This window comes from Scomber japonicus, chromosome 6 (genome assembly GCF_027409825.1).
Source record: "Scomber japonicus isolate fScoJap1 chromosome 6, fScoJap1.pri, whole genome shotgun sequence".
NCBI classification, from domain to species: domain Eukaryota; kingdom Metazoa; phylum Chordata; class Actinopteri; order Scombriformes; family Scombridae; genus Scomber; species Scomber japonicus.
In genome coordinates, this window is record NC_070583.1 from 23,406,564 (window position 1) to 23,425,948 (window position 19,385).

The 19,385-nt window shown below is 37.3% G+C and overlaps 2 protein-coding genes across 2 annotated transcripts; both read left to right on the forward strand.

The window, feature by feature from the left end:
* Nucleotides 1-7,595: 7,595 nt before the first annotated feature.
* On the forward strand, nucleotides 7,596-11,722 carry LOC128359893 (multidrug and toxin extrusion protein 1-like). Its single transcript, XM_053320210.1, has 17 exons — nucleotides 7,596-7,703; nucleotides 8,026-8,127; nucleotides 8,380-8,448; nucleotides 8,593-8,741; nucleotides 8,856-8,898; nucleotides 8,983-9,027; nucleotides 9,160-9,257; nucleotides 9,355-9,452; nucleotides 9,551-9,664; nucleotides 9,838-9,905; nucleotides 10,015-10,123; nucleotides 10,214-10,289; nucleotides 10,397-10,466; nucleotides 10,568-10,700; nucleotides 10,838-10,932; nucleotides 11,100-11,207; nucleotides 11,432-11,722. Exons 1-17 carry the CDS (start codon nucleotides 7,596-7,598, stop codon nucleotides 11,720-11,722), a joined length of 1,776 nt encoding a protein of 591 aa, XP_053176185.1.
* A 1,829-nt stretch (nucleotides 11,723-13,551) lies between these two features.
* On the forward strand, nucleotides 13,552-19,338 carry LOC128360769 (multidrug and toxin extrusion protein 1-like). The gene is made up of 17 exons (XM_053321267.1): nucleotides 13,552-13,662; nucleotides 14,058-14,159; nucleotides 14,417-14,485; nucleotides 14,611-14,759; nucleotides 15,689-15,731; nucleotides 15,859-15,903; nucleotides 16,028-16,125; nucleotides 16,216-16,313; nucleotides 16,418-16,531; nucleotides 16,630-16,697; nucleotides 16,896-17,004; nucleotides 17,095-17,170; nucleotides 17,278-17,347; nucleotides 17,505-17,637; nucleotides 17,776-17,870; nucleotides 18,803-18,907; nucleotides 19,005-19,338. The coding sequence occupies exons 1-17, from the start codon at nucleotides 13,555-13,557 to the stop codon at nucleotides 19,296-19,298; spliced, it is 1,776 nt and encodes a 591-aa protein (XP_053177242.1). The 5' UTR covers nucleotides 13,552-13,554; the 3' UTR covers nucleotides 19,299-19,338.
* Nucleotides 19,339-19,385: the final 47 nt, after the last annotated feature.

Sequence of the window (19,385 nt, forward strand, 5' to 3'; positions counted from 1 at the left end):
AGACCAGCCCAGAGACAGCAAGGAAAAGATATAGAGAGAGATATTAGTTGGAGCCAGCCTGGTTTCTGCATAACAGCAGTATCTTCAGATAGTAAAAGACAGCACACATTCTTAACCAAGGCACATTCCTGAGATCAGCAAGAAGAGACTGAGATAAACTTTCCCCCCTTCTGGCAAGCCAGCATCAAAACACTTGTACTGTTGAGGTCATACCAGATTTATTATTAACGTCAAAATATATAGAAATCAAATCTGATAAAATTGCTTTAGTATAGTAGTTTCTGGGGAGTTTCCATGTGTCATGAAGTTTGTTATGAGTAATAATATAGTTTAGTGGTGCCATGATCCCAGCTTTCTATTTGACTTAAGTTGTCTGCCACCAGGGTACCGCTGGAATAAATAGTGTAGCTGTCTGGTTAAAGTCGAGGAAATGACCAGGGATGCACAGCAGCTAGATTAAAAATTGGTCTTAAAATTATTCTGGATAGTATTGGCTGGAGGCTTGTTGGCTCGGATGTGTAAAAAATCCTGTTACGTTAGTCTGCCACACATCCTCTTAATTCAGTTCTGGGTCACAAGAAATTATAAAGACTTTTGAAAGTCGCTGCCTAAAAATGCTTTTAGGGATTTAAATAAAAACAAAAAACAAAAAATCTGTTGATATACCCTGAAGAAAAGATGGTCAGATGCCTGTGCCACACATCACTGCTCACAGTGACATTAGAGGTGACCTACCTGATGTAAAGCAATTTTTAATTAAAAAGTCAGCATTGGGATGGAAAGAAAACGAGAACACAAACACAAAGCAAATAGAAGACATGCAGACATAATGTACATATGAGCACAGAAAGCATATAGCACCCAGTCACCACCCAGAGCACACCCCTGAAGTTATTGAATGTTATACAAAAGCCATCCTAATAAAGTTGTTTTTTAAAATGTTGTTTGAAACAGTCAACAGACAGACTAAGGTGATGTAATAGGACGGGGGAGTCCAGGATTGCTGCAAAAACACAATCACAGTTGGTTTTTTAGTGTGGCACATGGTATGGCCAACAGGTTTTGGTTGGGAGACCTAAGTGACAGCTCGGTAGCGTGAGGGCTTAGTAGCTCAGAAATGTAAGTAGGAGCTAAACTGTGTAGTACCTTGTAAGTGATTCAAATAATCATAACATCAATCCTGAACTTCACTGCAGTGAGGCTAAAATAGGAGTGATGACAGTCAGTCCTATTTAATTTTGTATGAGCTGAAGACATGACAGGACATCTTGACTATGACAGGTACATTCTAAGTCAGAGGCCGATAATAATGGTCTCATGTTTAAAATCACAGAAATGGGTAATGGATTCAGCTGGAATGCTGACTGTAAATAGAGCCTGAATGGGAAATGACTGCTTTTCTGTGCATGTAATTTCCCTGCCCATGTTTACAACCTTGGTCGCCATATCAGCTGTGAAAAGTGTCATACCAGCCTGTAATGTGGCAGAGTTGTGCTATCTTCGCTGTAGATGGGAAGTCAGCCGTTGCATTCATGTATTGCATCTTAGGATATAAAATATAGCAAGTTTCAGGTTAATAACCTTTCCCTCTCAGGCTGACATGGGGTGCTGAGAAGTCCTTTTAGTTGCTGAAATGTAATGTTTTTAGCTATCTAGTGTGATTCAGCCCTTGGTTGCATTTAATGGTACTGATTCTTTTGCCTTCCAGTGGGCGTGCTTTTCGGGGTATGACGCATTGTGCCATGTATCTATAACCAGAAGTGAGGGACATGTTTATAATGAGTACAGCAGAGCCAATGACAGGTCAAACTTCTTTGAAGGATCTAGGGGGTAAGCTCTCAAGCTGGCAGGAAGATATGGACAGATGTCTCTGTCTCTATAAGGTTGTGTATGGTAATGGGGGCAAAATGGGTTAGTAAACTGAAAACGCTACTAGGTGGATCAGAAACGGAGGACAGGGGCACAATGTTGGATTTGATTCTATTCATCTGGTCGACAAAAAAATAGAATATTAATACAATTCAAAATCTTTAGCTGAGGTGGCAGAGATGTACAGGCTGATTGCTTATGCTAAATAGAGCCCGGGGATTGTGTTTCTCAATAGCAAGTAAGAAATAAGCTGTTGAGCAAAATCCAAAACTCTTTCATGTGTAGAAAATCAACATTTAGTTATTGTCTTCTTCCATCTGTGCTAAGCCCTCCTGCAGTCCTGCTTACAGCTACATATAGCGTATAGTATAATTTATTCACAGAGATGATTTGGTGGCTACTACTGTGGTCATAATAGGCGTGATGGCATCTAACACAAAGGAACACAGGTTATTGAAATTATTGACTGTAGCATTAATGTTAGAGGGTTGAGTCAGGCTATTATATATCAATCAGAGAAAATAGATGAGAGGTTTTAGGCACACTGGTTATTAAACATGCGGGAACATACTGTTTGCTTCTGAAATGGAGAAGTTTTCTTAATGCAGGAGTCAAGGTCTATCAATGAGAGAGAGTTTTTAGTCAGGCCTGGAGTAAACACGAGGTCGAGGGTGTGTCCCTTTATAGCAGAACTCATATCTTCCACTCTTCATTAACAAAACTCATCAATATTTAACTGAGATTAATGGTATAAGTGCTCTAGGAAAAGATGGCTTGGTAAACTTCCTGCTCCTTGTGTTTAAGGAGTTTAAAGTTATTTAAATCAGAACTTCAATGTTTTGTCTGTTGCTTACCTACAAGAAAAATGTTTAATTTTTTTTGCACGGGTTTCTCTTCAATGTTTATTTGATTTTTACACCCTAGCGTATCATTTTAAATTGACAACAGTGAATCAAGGCATCTTTTGTTTAAATTATAGAGTCAGCCTTGTAGTTGATTAACACAAGATCTATTTTACTTGAGGTACTGTGTAAGACAAAATGAGAGTGAATAATTGAAGGAGAAACATATGAATGAACTCCACGAAGCTCCACAGGGGTATAATTCTTTGAAATCATTTGTGTGTATCATAAATACAATTACTCATTCTACTGAAAGAAAGATTTGGGTTTTGATCATCTTTTCTACCTGGAATCCACAGGCAGTGTAGCTGCATATAGTTTTTCAAGTAAAGCAGCTTTTCAGTTTTTTTATTTTTAGGAAGTAGCAGGATTAAAATGAGATGCTGTTGCTCAAATAATGTTCAGCCAAGATAAGCCTGTAAACTTGGAAGATTAATTTTTAACTTTGAAATGAGTTTAGTTTTAGACTGTGAAACTCTGTAGTGATAAGGAGCTGGATTGTCATGGAAATCTAACATAGTATAAAATAATTTTGTCTTCTGTGCAGATGACCCAAACAACCATATAGTTTTGTAAATTGAAGGAAGGTGTACAGTGTGCCCAGGTTATAAGTTAGTAGAATGTTTATGGCCTTCAGACTTTGTTTGAATTACATGACAGAACAACCTCCAACTTTCAACGAAACTGCAAATATGCATCAATGAAACTCTGATGTTTTGATGAATCTCCACAAGAAATGAATAGACATAATTGCTGAAATGTTGATACATTTGATGTAAAAAATATCTATAGATAGACAGATATAAAGACAATTTGTAGGAACAAGTTTCTGATGTGGGGCTGCTTCTGTGAAATTAGTAATGATAGATGCTTCAGCAAAGCTCAGCTATATTATACAGTTCACTTTACCAACTGGTGGTGCACCACATCTAAGTCCTTTTCACTTAAAATAAAGTTAAAATACAAACCACAAAATTTAAATAAATAAAGGTTGAGTTGGTTTAAAACAGCTTTTCACATAAAACAGCAGCATCTGAACCAAATTGCCTTGACCTCCTTACAGTAATTACATCTATTGTTGATCTCAGAAGATGGATGCTCAGCCTGGTGGTTGGTGTAAACAAAAATAACTCTCATCCTATCAACATATTTAGCATACAAGGACAGCCGACAGGGACCCCTAGGGATCCTAAGAATAAACTACTGTAAGAAACAACCATCACCGCAAAATGATAACTTATTTCTTCTCTAAACAATTCTCTTGACAATTCTTTGATACAAATTACAACCTGATAGTATGTGATTTTATAGTAGGACCTATTGCAAACACAAACTTAGTAAATAGTTACATGTGGTAAAACACCATAGGCGAATTGGGTGTTTTTTTTACTCGGATTCCCCAGGACCCCAATACATTGATATTTTAAAAAAGCCCTAATTAAAACACAAACAGAAAACAATTATATTAAATCAATTAGGAACAAATTGAATGACAAAGTCATGAAGAAATTTGAATGATATGATAATGACACCTGTGAGATATGTCAAAAAGTATACCTCTGGGGTCTGCAGGGCAGCCAGTCAGAGGGATAAACATAAATGCATTAACAAAAAACTGAAAATGGCTTTTACAATTTTCATGACCATTTTTAAGTGACATGGGTCTTCTTTTGAAAGTGCTCAGTTAATTTCTTGTAATTTGTAGTCTAATTTTGATGTAACTGTGTCACATTTTACAGCATTTAGGCAGTATTTTGGTAAAAATAACCCTTAGTCTTACTCTTCCTTATGCATACTTACTTACGTAATTATTAGGGGTGTGAGGATACACTCAGCTCACGAGACGAGACGAGACATGATATTAGATTCACAAGATCGAGACGAGATTTTAACACTATTTTTAAGAAAACTTCAATGAGGAAATATATGATTGTTCTTTTATTTGAAATTTTGAATGTTTTAACTAATCATCTTGTAATGAAAGTCACTTCAGTTCTACTTTCTAAGTATGAATTATCATATGCAATATGCAAGCATTGTAAAAGGTAATTTTGGTATTTATGGAAATAATAACCATAAATACCTAAATTATATACAATGACAAATACCAAAAAGTGAATTATAAAGAATAGAAACAATCCTAGTATATAAATAGTGCACCCTTAATATTGCTTCGCGAGACAACTTTTACCTCAATGACAAATATCGGTGCATTTTAATCTTGCGAGATCTTGGTACGATCTTGAGTGTGTTTTTTAAATTGTACATGGCATTGCTATTGTAATTTTCCCTAAAAAGTGTCAGTTAAAATCAAGGGTTGCTGTTTTTTGGGGGTTTTTACACAATGTATGACACTTGTATTTGACAAAAATGACTTTCTAGATGGGCTGACACAAAGTAGAGACAGAGAGAAAGTAGAAAAGAGGCAGGGAGGAAGATACAGACCGGGAACACAGAGAATGAGAGATTCTGAGATAGGTGATATGAGGTGCCGTCCGATGGACTCAGCAAACACAAAGGCCAGAGCAGTGTTAAGGAAAATAACAAGTGACAGATACAAATCAGTGCTGCACATGGTGTCCATGGTACTCAGTCCAACAGACTGATTGATTTAGCCAACATAAAGCCTAGAGGGCTTTGGGTTTGCACACTGTGGGGAACTCATTGTCTCAAACTGAAACTGAAAGCCTACAAGAAAGAGGACATGCAGAATGAACATAAATGTCATGTATTGCTCACCCTTGCCTGTTATCAGAGAAAGCTAGTTTCATTCAAACACGGATTTTTTCATTTCTCCTCTGTGTCCTTGTGGTCTGTGTCTAAAAAAGAAATGATTTTAATATAATTTTCTAAAGATAGAATGAAAACAATAATGAGTTCCCTACTCATTCAATTTTGTGCACATACACTTACAATTACACAATATTTCTATAGCCATTTTAGAGTGTTTTTTTTATATTTGCAAAACTATGATGTGTTATTTGCCATTAAGTCATAAAGTAATGTGTGAAACCATTACTATTACTATTTCCTATAATTGTTTGTAAACATACAGTACATTACTTACTTCAGCTTAATGAAGGACAGGAAGAAACCGTGGGCAGTTGATAGTCTATTAGGAAGACAACATTTGACTTGCATGTCTTTGTACTATGTATGGGAGGAAACACTGAGACTGTGCCTCTACTAATAATAAATCTTCATTTTCTAATGGTGCTAAGCATGACACCCATGATTCACACATCTTGTTATTCTATGAAACAGTGTTGTCAGTACACAGTTTTTCAAGTCTGTCCTAAAACAATAGTCTTGTGTGCAAAAACGTTTTTCTTGCCATAGTTACCCCTCCTGTTCGTACTGACCATCAGAAGATCCCTTCACAATGCATTTACAATGTAAACTCATGGCTTATTTACTATGAAGCTAATACGAAACTTTGGATGTCCAAGTTACTCAAATAACTCAATATCTTTCAAAGTTCCTCTCATTTTAGTGCCAATTCACTCTTTGTTATGATCCTTGTGCTGCAGCTTAACAGGAAGCTGTTAAGCTGCAGCACAAAGACACAAAGCACAAAACTGTGGAGACAGAGAGAATTTTTTACTGAAAAGACTAACTGTGGAAGATATACACACCATTTGACTAACTCAGAGAACTGAAGCCTCATATTATCCTCAGATAAACTTTTAAGTACATTTTTGCTCAAAACAAGACACCTTTTTGTGCTAATAAAGCATGTCAATTGTTTGAATGTGGGCTCTCTATTTTAAGGACACTGTAACACTGTACACCAAATGGATACAAGATTTCATTTTACTGAGAGAGGTAATCAGAAATCATAATTTCACCAGACATGTGCCAAAGCAACCTTTGCCTGAAGCACATATTCACTTAAACTCTGCTGAAATCATCTTTGGTCCTATGAAATCATATTTGAGGCAGCACTCTTATGAAAAGCGTGACAAAAATGTTTAAATCAACGGAAACCTGAGTGGGTAATATTACTCTTCCACAAATTTATAGCCAAGCATCTGAGGCACCACCGCAGGTCTTATGTGGGAACATGTTTTCTATCCATTAAACTGGAAGCATACTTGCACTGATATATGCTACAGATGGTTAGTTGAATGGGTTTTCTGCCTGATAGCAACGGAGGGATGCATCTCATTTTGGATGTTGCCAGAGCACTGACTGGTTAACCTTTACTGCTCTCCAGTAGTACACTGAATCATATGACATGTTAATGTTTCATATTTCCAAACACTTTAATGAATGTCTGTCTGAATTGACGGAGACTGATTGGGCTGATTTTACCTTTTTGAAGAAAACCTTTGTAGTCATTAATATGCAAGAGATGTTCATGAATGCCTTCATACATTATGTTTACATATCATATCTGAGTTAGACACAGGTACACAGAGGTAGAATGAAGGCAGGTTATGGTTATTTAGTATGCGACAAAAACGATTATCCATGTAATTATTCACTCAGTGAATGCAATGAAATGCAAAAGTACATTTTAACTGAGATGTAATTTAGGCATACATATAGTTGCCACCTAGAACGCTGAATTCATGAGTGACTCATGAAATGAAATCTGCACCATGTTACAAATGCTATGTAACATAACTGGCTTACATAATAGTGTTGAATCTGAAAGGCAATTTGTCAAACTAACCTCAAGCGAATTAATTAGTAACCTTTAAAGGTGTTGAAATACTTTGCATAACAGAGGTGAATTCTGCCCTGGACAACATCAAAGATAAGTACATGACTGTAGGGACAGGCGCTTCAGTGGAAAGACCTGCATCTGGTCCTGCAGACATGGAGGGGTCCAGTGACAAGTTGTTCTGCTGCAGATGGGTGCGACACAGGATTCCACTGGCCCACAGAGAGGAACTGTACCACATCTTGAGGATGACAGGACCCCTGGTAAGGTTTGGCATATTTACCTTCCCTTCTACATGTATGAGAAATTAGGTACTAGATGAAAGTTGTCTTTGCAAATAAGCAGATTAAATTAAAAAATAAAAGAGAGAAAAAAAAAAGGACAGGCAGGAATCAGTCAACCAAAACCGGTGTTTGGCAGGTTTGAAACAGTGACTGAACAATATTTGCAACCTGCCAAAGTGATGACAGTATGACAGCTCATTTCCTAAGTCTGTAGTCTGAAGGCCAAATTGTGTTTAATGAAATTGTATCACTTGTGAACCACTTGTTGTACCAACTGTGCTGTTGATGTTTGTCTTTCCAGCTGCTCTCTCGAATCCTCCATTACCTGCTTCCATTTGTGGTTACAGTGTTCTGTGGGCGTCTGGGAAATGAAGTAATGGCTGGCTATGGATTAGCTTCTGCTGTAAGTGGTTATCTGTATACTCCACTGAGTTGTGGAGGTGGAGACATAATTTCAAGGGAGCTGGTGGATAGAAAATGAAATGTCACAACTATGAACTCACCTTCCCTGGGTAGCTTTTACAACTCTCCCACAAACCTGATGATTTAATCAATATATGGTACATTTATTGTTATGAGTCATAGAAATATTTCTAACTACACAGTCCTCAAGTGTATTGGATCAATTCAAGTATATTTTTCATATTAATTTCAGACCATCAATATAACCACTGCAGCAACAGGATATGGTCTGGCGCGGGCATGTGATACTTTGGTGTCTCAGGTCTGGAAACCTTTTGATGCAATGATACGGCACATTGACCCTCAATGCCAACTTTTTCTCACTTTGCACCTTTCTAAAATATTAACTATATATAACTACAATATAACTATATATTAACTTTGTCACTTTGTCTGTGTTGTGCAGACATTTGGGGGTAATAACCTATTTAAGGTGGGAGTGATCCTTCAGCGAGGCATCATCACCCTGCTGTTGTGTTGTTTGCCCTGCTGGGCCCTGCTCATTAATACCCAGGCCATCCTGTTGTGTCTGGGTCAGGATCCTGAAGTGGCCAGGTAACAGCAAAGTAGTTTCTAATGTACAGTTTCTCTGTTCAGTTTCTTCCCACAACTGAGATTTTGAATGGGAGTGTACTGTAATATTAGTGCATGTTTTACCTTTTGATTCAGAGTAGCTCAGCTGTACATCAAAGCCTTCCTTCCAGCAGTACCAGTGAGTTTTGATTTATCTTTCAACAACTATTACATTCTCTCAAATCCTGAATGGCAAGAGTATAAATCTGGTTTTGTCTTTTAGGCAATGTTTCTACATAATCTGCAGGTGTCTTATCTGCAGAACCAGGTGTGTAACTGCCCTGTGCACATACGTTGTCCTCTTATGTCAGAGAATCAAAATATGTTGTCTTAATTAATGCAGTTATATTTCTGAGGGGAAAGGCATAAGTGGTATTCATCACATCTTCTGTTGTTTTAGGGTATAACACTACCACAAATGTACACTTCTGCCTTAGCAAACATTGCAAATGTGGCAACAAACTATGTACTTGTTCATTGGCTGGATCTAGGAATTAGGTATGTACAGTACGTACACATATGTCAGTATTAAATGTACATTTTGCTAAAACTGTAATACACTGATGTGTTTTATGTGCATGTGTCTGCCTTACAGTGGATCTGCAGCAGCCAATACCCTGAGTCAGATCTACCTCTGTGCTTTTCTATTTGCTTACATTTGGTGGAAGAAACTCCATGTCTCAACATGGGGAGGTGAGGGATCTGATATTTGTAGTCTGCATGCATGTATCACTCTATTCATCCTTCATCTTTTTCAGTTGACATAATTAAGTGTCTCTCTCCCCCTGCAGGCTGGTCTGTAGAATCACTGCAGGAGTGGGGCCCCTACATGAAACTGGCACTTCCCAGTACACTAATGACATATTTTGAGTGGTGGATTTATGAGTTTGGGGGTTTTTTCGCAGGTCATTCAAATATTTTCACATTTATATTAAATATATATTTCTATAGATGTAGAACATTTACAATATAAAGCTAACTTTAATTTTCCTTAAGCCTATCCCAAAGCTCACTCATTTGATTCAGCTAGCATGTGATACAAACTTTAACTCATGACGGTGATCTCTCTAATGATCAGGAATGTTGGGTGAAGATGAGCTGGCAGCCCAACATGTAGTGATCATGGTGTCATTCTTAACCTACATGGTATTTTGTCTTTGACTTACATTCTCACTCTTCTTCTCACAATTTATTTCTAAACTATGATTTCTGACTGTATTCATTTTTATCTTTTTTCAAAACGGTGAATCCATAGTTCCCACTTGGTATTCAAGCTGCAGCATGTGCCCGAGTGGGTAATGCTCTCGGTGCAGGAGACACTGCCAGGGCGATCCTCACAAGCAAACTATCCCTCTCTCTCGCAGGTCAGTTTGAAAGATGTTCAGCTGTTGTTGCTTTATTAATAAATCATCATTTAATGTTTAATGCCTTTTTTGATAGCTCCTCTTTTCCAGGTACCTTGGCTGTCATTGAAGCTATCATACTTATGTCTACCAAGACAGTGATTGGCTACATATTCACCTCTGATGAGTGAGTCTTCACAGCTGCACACTCATTTCAATAACTTTAATATTCAATGTGATTATTAGAGCATAGTTGATACCTGCAGTATCTTTAATTATAAAACTCCATTTCAGGAAGATAATAGGCCTGGTCTCTAACTTGATGAACGCTTACTGTTTCCTTCAGCTCTTTGATGGTCAGGTGGTGAGTTTACCAGCTGCTTTTGTGTTCAGAGCAAATTTGTTTGTTTCGTCCAATAAAGTGAGAGCATACAATAATTAAAGATAAATTTCTTTCCATCCTAGTGTGTGTGCACAGGCATCTTCTTGGGCACAGGCAAACAGAAGATACCAGCTGTGGCTAATCTCATTGGATACTATGGCATAGGACTTACACTCAGTGTTACACTAATGTTTGTTGCAAAACTGGGAGTTTTAGGTGATTACTTGAGTATATCATTTTCTGTAATTTTCAAAGGCATTCCAGGGAAAAATAATAGCTGCATAGGAAGTGCAGGTCATTATAAGCAAAGCCTGCTGTGTCCTTGACAGAATCATCTGTCTTTTTCTCCACAGGTTTTTGGCTAGGACTGCTTATTTGTGTCATTATACAGTCCACGTTCTTCATTATTGTCATCTTCAAGCTGAACTGGAAGATAATGACAGAAGAGGTATTGAAGTGGTTAATGTAACGATCAAGGTCCTGCAGAGCCTCAGCTGTCTAGACATAACAACAGAATTTTACAACATTTGAGGCAGATTATGCTTTTGGTAGTTGTGTGTTATATGTAGAATAAGGAGGGACATTGACAGTTGAGTTTCTGTATCTTGTTTGCAGGCTGTGCAACGGGCTCAGAAAAAGACACATGTGACATTATTAAACACAGCTGCCCTCTCAGATGATGCGGGTACCAGCACTGCTGGCCATTCAGCAACTAATGGGAATGTAAGTTGCCTGTCAAACTTAATATTAACAACCTAAATAGCTGTTTTTGTAGCTTGTTCAATGCTTTTATCAATTAGCATTTTTATTTTGTTTTCTATTAACATATTTATATTGAACATTTAAGTCAAAGATACCAAATACTGAATAAGTATAATTTGACAGTGTTTGCTTTCCAGTATGATTTAACTAAATAAGTAACAGGAAATTAAACACTGTCTCCCAAGTCAGTGGATGGCTACATGTCTGTGAGTACGGACCAGAAAAATGAGGACACAGAGACACAGCATGGACATGTGGTCCAGCAGGTGAAGACTGATCGTCTCTCCACTGCCCAGCTGATCCTCAGACGAGGTCTCACTATGTTTGCGGCTGTTCTTCTTCTGGTTGTGGGAGCATGTGTGCACTTCCTTGTGCCCTTGCCAGAAACTCTGTCTTTACAGGCCAACTTTACAATGGACTGGATCAATACTACATATCCTCCTGATGAAATTCTCTCTACTGTGCTGGACTCCTGATGAGCCAACCTAACCTTGAGAGCATTGATCATTAAATTATTGTTTGTGCTCAATGTCATAAAAAAATAAAATGCTATGCTCTCTTGCTCTCTCATAATCTTTGACAGTAAGGGACTGAGTGCAAACCAGAGACAGATTTGTTAAAAAATAATGATTTTTTTTCAAGAATATTTAGCTTTCAGAGATTATTTTCACTATTTGATCATAGGTAATTTCATTTAATATGTTTTATTTGGTGTTTGCTCAGCTGCACTTGGTGTCAAAACTATGTTTAAGTCAGGTGACCTGTAATGCAACTGTGCTTGTTAAATGTTTTTCTTTTTTACTGATTACTCATTATCATTCTTAAGTGCAACTCTCGGTCTGTTGAAAACGTACCTCTAGTCTTGTGGTAAAATAAATGATGGTGTTTGTAGAATATGAATGTATTTTGTATTTTATAGAACACAAAAGGTTTGTTGTTGTTGTTGTAGTTTTGTGAGTTGAACCATGTTGTATTTAGTACTTACGCTTGAGAATAAAATAAGTCAAAATATGCTACACTTCTTTCTTTTCTTAGCTCTGAAGATGATTTTTTTTAATTAGTGGGACTGATTATGATAAAGACCTCTGTCTTAGTCGGAGAAAGACTTTTGACCATTCAGCATCTGACATAATCAGGACAACTCTACAAAATGAGCTAAAGATTCTTTGCTTCATCAAGTTCACCCAGATGAATATAGCTCTGTGTCATCCGCACAGCAGTAAAATATGCTGTATTTTCTTAAAAAGACCACATTGGAAGCATGTATAATGTAATAAAAAAGGACCTAAAGTTAAACCTTGGGGCACAAGTTGCTTTTGGATAGCTGTTTATTGAATTTCTATTGTGTTGCATAAAAGGGACAAGTTGTGAGATAGATGAAAGAAAGTTCCCAGACATTATTACGTATGGTTGAATACAAGTAGTAAGGTGTATATTGCGGATAAAATATTGGAACCAATTGTATTGAATACTTCCTTAAGAAGGTGAGGTGGAAATATATCCATTGATCAAATAGTTGTGTGAAATAATATTGGATAACAATGAAAAGGAATAGGTTTAAATTCATGAATAATAATTGTTGTAATTAATAATAATGATAATGATAAATTGTTGGGGGAAGGGTTAACTCAGAATCTCAAACAGAAAGTCAATCTCTCCATATATTTCCTTAAAAAGAGATTTTAGAGATTTTATTTATGTTGGAGGCTCTTTGATCATCCATTTCTTAGTTATAGCTTTTTTACTTGCCATAAGACATTTGTCTTGAAGCTTTAAATTCGGTCAGTATATTACCTAAATTTATTGTACCAAAATTCACTCGCTAACCCAGACTTCATTTCTGTTTCTATTTTTTGGTTTGGTTTGATAGACAGTTCCAAAATATGTGAGGGGCTCCCAAGGGTTAAATGATCACGTTGTCTCCAACAATGCCCATTGTCCATTCTGTATATTTCTTTTAAATCTTTGAAATAATGAATAACCTGATAACCTTCTTCCAGGAGCATTCTCTCCATTGACCACAACTTGAGGCAATGGATTGAAGTTCACATGTTTAACCTCTCAAGATGAAAACATTCTTGCTTTCAAGTCCTCTGTCTTAGTCTTTGTTGTGATAGCAGTGATTTTTTTTCTTGTCTTCCTCTCACAATCAGCGTTGTTTCAGCTGGCCCTGGCTTATTTCCAGGGCAGATGTTACCACAACAAGATTTCCTTCCTTTCCAACATCCTGGAGAGCTTAGATAAGTACATGAGAGAAAGGACAGACATTTCAGCAGAAGGACTTGCATTAGCATCTCATGTTGTAGACATGGAAGGGCCCAGTGACAAGCTTTTCTGCTGCAGGTGGGTTCGCCTCAGGGTTTCTTTGGCTCACAGAGAGGAACTGTACCACATCCTGAGGATGGCAGGGCCTCTGGTAAGAATTGGCACTGTTTATATTCCTCTCACTGTCTGTAAGGCGCTGTGTGGATTCAGGCAGTCCTTGCTGAAACACTGATTTATAAAACAGAAGATTGATGAGTGTTTCTTTGCCAAAGAAAAGTTTAAGGAGCCAGGAAAACAAACTTTCTTGTCTGAGACTCAGAAGCAGAAATCAATTGGCCTAAAGTAGTGTTTGGCAGGTTTCAGCCTGTGGCTGAACAGTGGTTGCAACTTGGCAAAGTCACAACAGTGAGACAGCCCATTTGCAAAGACCTACAGTAGTCTCGGGCCATAATTGATAATGGATTGTACATTTTGTTAATTTACGATGTATCATCTGTGAGTTGCTTCTTGTATAAATGGCACCATTGTTGATGTTTGCCTTTCTAGCTGCTCTCTCGAATCCTCCATTGCCTGCTTCCATTTGTGATTACAATGTTCTGTGGGCGTCTGGGAAATGAAGTAATGGCTGGCTATGGATTAGCATCTTCCGTAAGTGGTCATCTGTATACTCCACTGAGTTGTGGAGGCTAGCAAGAGAAAATTACTGGTGGCGATGTCATTTCAAAATTAATATTACAACTATTAACTCACCTTCCCTAGATAGGTTTCACAATTCTCTAACAAACATGATGATGTAATCAACATATGTAACATTTACTGTTATGTTATATTTTAAAGATGCTTCTTACATAAGATTGCTTAAGTGTGCATCAGACTTACCAAGTATGTTTTTATATTAATTTCAGACGATTAATGTCACCACTGCAGCAACAGGATATGGTCTGGGGCTGGCATGTGATACTTTGGTGTCTCAGGTCTGGAGAACCCTTTTCATACATAATATAAGGGACTGATATCTTATATAGACCCCCTTGATCCCAACTATAAATTTCTGCCCTCCTTTCTAAGATGTTTATTTTCTAAGATGTTTGTTGTCTAGACATTTGGTGGTAAGAACCTGCTGCGGGTGGGAGTGATCCTTCAGCGAGGCATCATCATCCTGCTGTTGTTTTGTTTACCCTGTTGGGGTCTGCTCATTAACGCCCAGGCCATCCTGTTGTGTCTAGGTCAGGAACCTGAGGTGGCCAGGTAACTAACAGAACCAAACCTGCAGTAATACTATAGCTGTTTCTATGAGTTATGTGTGAAAGTTTAAAAGGTAATCAGTCAAAATCTAGATTTAAACATATACCACCTAAGAATTAAAGTCAAATTTGGTTAGTGCAGATTTACTGAACACAACCAGCAGTGGAAGTGGAAAAAATTAATTTTGACTTCATTGGTCTGCTCCACTTGCATTTTATACCAAAAATAATTGCACTAAAATATCACTGTTCCTGTATTTTTTCTAGGCATATTTTGACCCAATGTAAGCATCAAATATAATTTAATACAAATAGTTTCAACTCCACCAGTTTGTAACTCTGTGTTTTGGTGCATTGGCAGGTGGACAGTGGGTTTAAGCTTGCACAGCTTCCAGTTAATGCTGTAAACTGAGTCTTACAGCATCAGCAAAAAAAATCACTCGTACAATAAATGTGAGGAATTTGAAACCATAAGATGGTCAGAGTTGAATGATAATTGTCTTTGAGTTCATTACATATAGTCAGTGGCTAAATGTTAATTCAAAAATATGTATCAATGCAACTTTAACACCATATTTTCTCCCAATATAAGACTTTTCTATGCTTCCATATAACTTATTATGTTTGTTTTTATTATGTTTGTGAGTGGAAATAAATGAGATTGTAGTGATGATGAAAAAGAAGAAGTGTAAAGTCAGTAGACAGTTACAATTACAGTACCAGTCAAAAGTCTGAACTTTCTCATTCAAGGGAATGGGAAGGTGAGTCCAATCTTTTGATTAGCACTGCACTTAAAATAATTTCTGACCATTACTTAATTTCTTATTTGCAGGGAAATAAATTAGGTTGAGTTTTGTGATGAACAATGTATATCACTTTAAATTGATAAATGTTTGTCTTTAATTGGAACTGAATATATCCTCTTGATTTCAGAATAGCTCAGCTATATATTACAGTCTTCCTTCCAGCAGTGCCAGTGAGTAATGACTTTTCTCCCACCTTTTTGAACACATTTAAACCATTTTCAGTGTTAATTGTTCAGACAGGCATATCATTAACCCACTTTCTCATATTTTAAATCTAGCTTTGTCTTTGTGTTTTAGGCAATGTTCCTACATCATCTTCAGGTGTCATACTTGCAGAACCAGGTGCTGCTCTCTATTCATCCTGATGATGCTGAAAAACAAAACATTATGTACTACTGAATCGTATAGAATTTCAAGGGGAAATACAAATTGCACTTATCACATTGCCTGGTGTTTGTGTTATTAGGGTATAATATTGCCCCAAATGTACACTGCTGCCATGGCAAATGTAGCCAATTTGATGACAAACTACATATTTCTTTACTGGCTGGATCTCGGGGTGAGGTAGGTGTTTTATCACATAAAATTCAAAATCTGAACCAAAATATTACATTCACTAATATGTATGTCTGTATGCACGTGTCTGCCTTACAGTGGATCTGCAGCAGCCAATACCCTGTCTCAGATTTACATCTGTGCTTTTCTGTTTGCTTACATTTGTTGGAAGAAGCTCTATGTCACAACATGGGGAGGTGAGGGATCTGATCTTTGTAATCCCTCATTGCATGCATGTATCACTCTGTTCATCCTTCATCTTTTTCAGATGACATAATTAAGTGTCTCTCTCCCCCTGCAGGCTGGTCTGTAGAATCACTGCAGGAGTGGGGCCCCTACATGAAACTGGCCATTCCCAGTACACTAATGAAGTGCTTTGAGTGGTGGATTTATGAATGTGGTGTATTCTTTGCAGGTAATCCACACATTAAAAAGTGGTTATTATAAGGCATCTCAAAGCCATAGAGAACTTAAAGTCATGACTGTGATGTGTACTTTGTCTCAATTGATCAGGAATGCTGAGTGAAGATGAGCTGGCAGCCCAACATGCTGTGTTAATGGTGTCATTCATAACCTACATGGTATTGTGTATTGACTGTGTCAGAGTGCTACATTCTCACTCTTCTTCACACCTCAGTCTCCTTTCACAAGTTATAGTTGTAGTTTACACAAGCTCTTAGAAGCAGCTCTTAGAAGCAGCTCTTTTGTGTGACAATGTTCCTCCTTTCTGCTTTCTGTATGTATTAATGTAATGTCTTTTCAAAACGGTGAATCCATAGTTCCCACTTGGTATTCAAGCTGCAGCATGTGCCCGAGTGGGTAATGCTCTCGGTGCAGGAGACACTGCCAGGGCGATCCTCACAAGCAAACTATCCCTCTCTCTTGCAGGTCAGTTTGAAAGATGTTCAGCTGTTATTGATTTATTAATAAATCATCATTTAATGTTTAATGCCTTTTTTGATAGCTCCTCTTTTCCAGGTACCTTGGCTGTTGTTGAAGGTATCATACTTGGGTCTACCAAGACAGTGATTGGCTACATGTTCACCTCTGATGAGTGAGTCTTCACAGCTGCACACTCATTTCAATAACTTTAATATTCAATGTGATTATTAGAGTATAGTTGATACCTGCAGTATCTTTAGTTATAAAACTCCATTTCAGGAAGATAATAGGCCTGGTCTCTGACTTGATGAACGCTTACTGTTTCCTTCAGCTCTTTGATGGTCTTGTGGTGAGTCTTACAATTTTTCATTTGTGAAGAGCAGATATTATTTGCATTATTCTACCAAAACTATATCAAAAATCGTAAGTGTATCCACCCTGAGGTGGGTCACCACAAATGGATTGAGAGCACATAATAATTAAAGATATGTTTCTTTCCATCCCAGTGTGTGTGCACAGGCATCTTCTTGGGCACAGGCAAACAGAAGATACCAGCTGTGGCTAATCTCATTGGATACTACGGCATAGGACTTACACTGAGCATCACATTCATGTTTGTTGCAAAACTGAGAGTTTTAGGTGATTATATGAAGTTACCCTTTTTTGTCATTTACTCTTCAGGTCATGAAAAACTAGGGCCGGGGCTACAGTACGTTATAAGTGCAGCTGTGAAGCCTGCTGTGTCTTTGACAGAATCATCTGTGTTTTTCTCCACAGGTTTTTGGCTGGGACTGCTCATTTGTGTCATTTTACAGTCCACCTTCTATATCATTGTCATCTTCAAGCTGAACTGGAAGAGAATGACAGAGGAGGTAGGGAAGTGAACATTCTGGATCATGCAGTGCCTAAAATATTTAACTTGTATTACCACGGAATCAGTTGCTAAGACAAAATTGAATTGCTATTTCTTAATTCATAAGAATAGATAAGGCAAGGCAGCTTTATTTATATAGTTCATTTCATACAAAGGGCAACTCAATGTGCTTTACATGATTTAACAGTAAGGATTGGAAGCATAAAAACATACAATTACAAAAAATAAAACCCAATTATAATAAAAAATCAAACAAAATCTGGAAAAATAGAAATAGAGGAAGAAAACAAAAAGCTAGACTAAAATAAACATAAAATATGAGAATTCAACATAAAATAATGATTTGCATTAAAATTATTTTTAAAAAACATACCGTGCAAATCAGGGTTATTATAGTTAACAGAAACTAAGACTAAAACTAAAACTAGCAATGAAAAAATAATTTAGTTAACCGAAATTAAAATAAAAACTACAATTAAAACAAAAACGAAAACTAAATAAAAACTACAATGAACAATGTAAAACTAACTAAAACTAAACTGAACTGCAGATAAATTCAGCTTCGTTTTCATTGTCATTTGGTTTTCTCCCTCAATTACTTCCTGTCCTGCAGCAGCCGTGGTTAAAGAATGAAATTAAAAAGGACTTGATGATAAACCATATTTGGTGTCAAACATTCTTTCATCCTTTTCAGCTTCTACAAGTCAAGGCTTTCTCTTAATACCTGAAAAACTCAAATTAAGACTAAAACTACATAAAAACTAAACTGAAACTAGTGAATTCCTCAAAATAAAAACTGAACTAAAACTACTAAATCACTTAACATTCATCATTTAAAGTGCTTTACAGGAGCTCAATCATAAGCACGTGAAAAGAGAAATAATACAGAGAGATTGGCAGCTATACATTTTTGTATCTTCTTGTTTGCAGGCTCTGAAACGAGCTCAGAACACACACATGACATTAATAAGCACAGCTGAACTGTCAGACGCTGCAGGTGCCAACACTGCTGAACTGATAGCAATCAATGGAAGTGTAAGTGGCATGATATTCTGTAATATATAAAGTGTAATATTGTGATCATTTGCGTTCACTGTCTCATATGAATAAAAATTGTATATTTTCTCCCAAGTCAGTGGATGGCTCCATGTCTGTGAGTACAAAATGCCATGACGGGGACACAGAGACACAGCGTGGACATGTGGTCCAGCAGGTTAAGACTGATCGTCTCTCCAATACGCAGCTGATTCTCAGGCGAGGCCTCACTATGTTTGCGGCTGTTGTTCTTCTGGTTGTGGGAGCATGTGTGCACTTCCTTGTGCCCTTGCCAGAAACCCTGTCTTCAGAGGCCAACTTTACAATGGACTGGATCAATACTACATATCCTCCTGATCAATTCTTTTCTACTACTCTGGTCCCCAAATGAAAAGTCAGATTAATCTTGAGAGCCCAAGATAATCGTGATGTTTCTGTTTAATGTCAAAAATACAGCACAAAGGATGTCAAACTGCCT

What these genes read in the sequence shown, in the direction of transcription:
- LOC128359893 (XM_053320210.1), top strand. Translation starts at nt 7,596, where the DNA reads ATGGAGGGGTCCAGTGACAAGTTGTTCTGCTGCAGATGGGTGCGACAC. An exon ending in CCATGTCTCAACATGGGGAG is followed by an intron (nt 9,453 to 9,550) that starts GTGAGGGATCTG and finishes CTCCCCCTGCAG; the next exon opens with GCTGGTCTGTAGAATCACTG. An exon ending in TACATATTCACCTCTGATGA is followed by an intron (nt 10,290 to 10,396) that starts GTGAGTCTTCAC and finishes ACTCCATTTCAG; the next exon opens with GAAGATAATAGGCCTGGTCT.
- LOC128360769 (XM_053321267.1), top strand. Translation starts at nt 13,555, where the DNA reads ATGGAAGGGCCCAGTGACAAGCTTTTCTGCTGCAGGTGGGTTCGCCTC. An exon ending in GCTATGGATTAGCATCTTCC is followed by an intron (nt 14,160 to 14,416) that starts GTAAGTGGTCAT and finishes TATTAATTTCAG; the next exon opens with ACGATTAATGTCACCACTGC. An exon ending in TGTCATTCATAACCTACATG is followed by an intron (nt 16,698 to 16,895) that starts GTATTGTGTATT and finishes GTGAATCCATAG; the next exon opens with TTCCCACTTGGTATTCAAGC.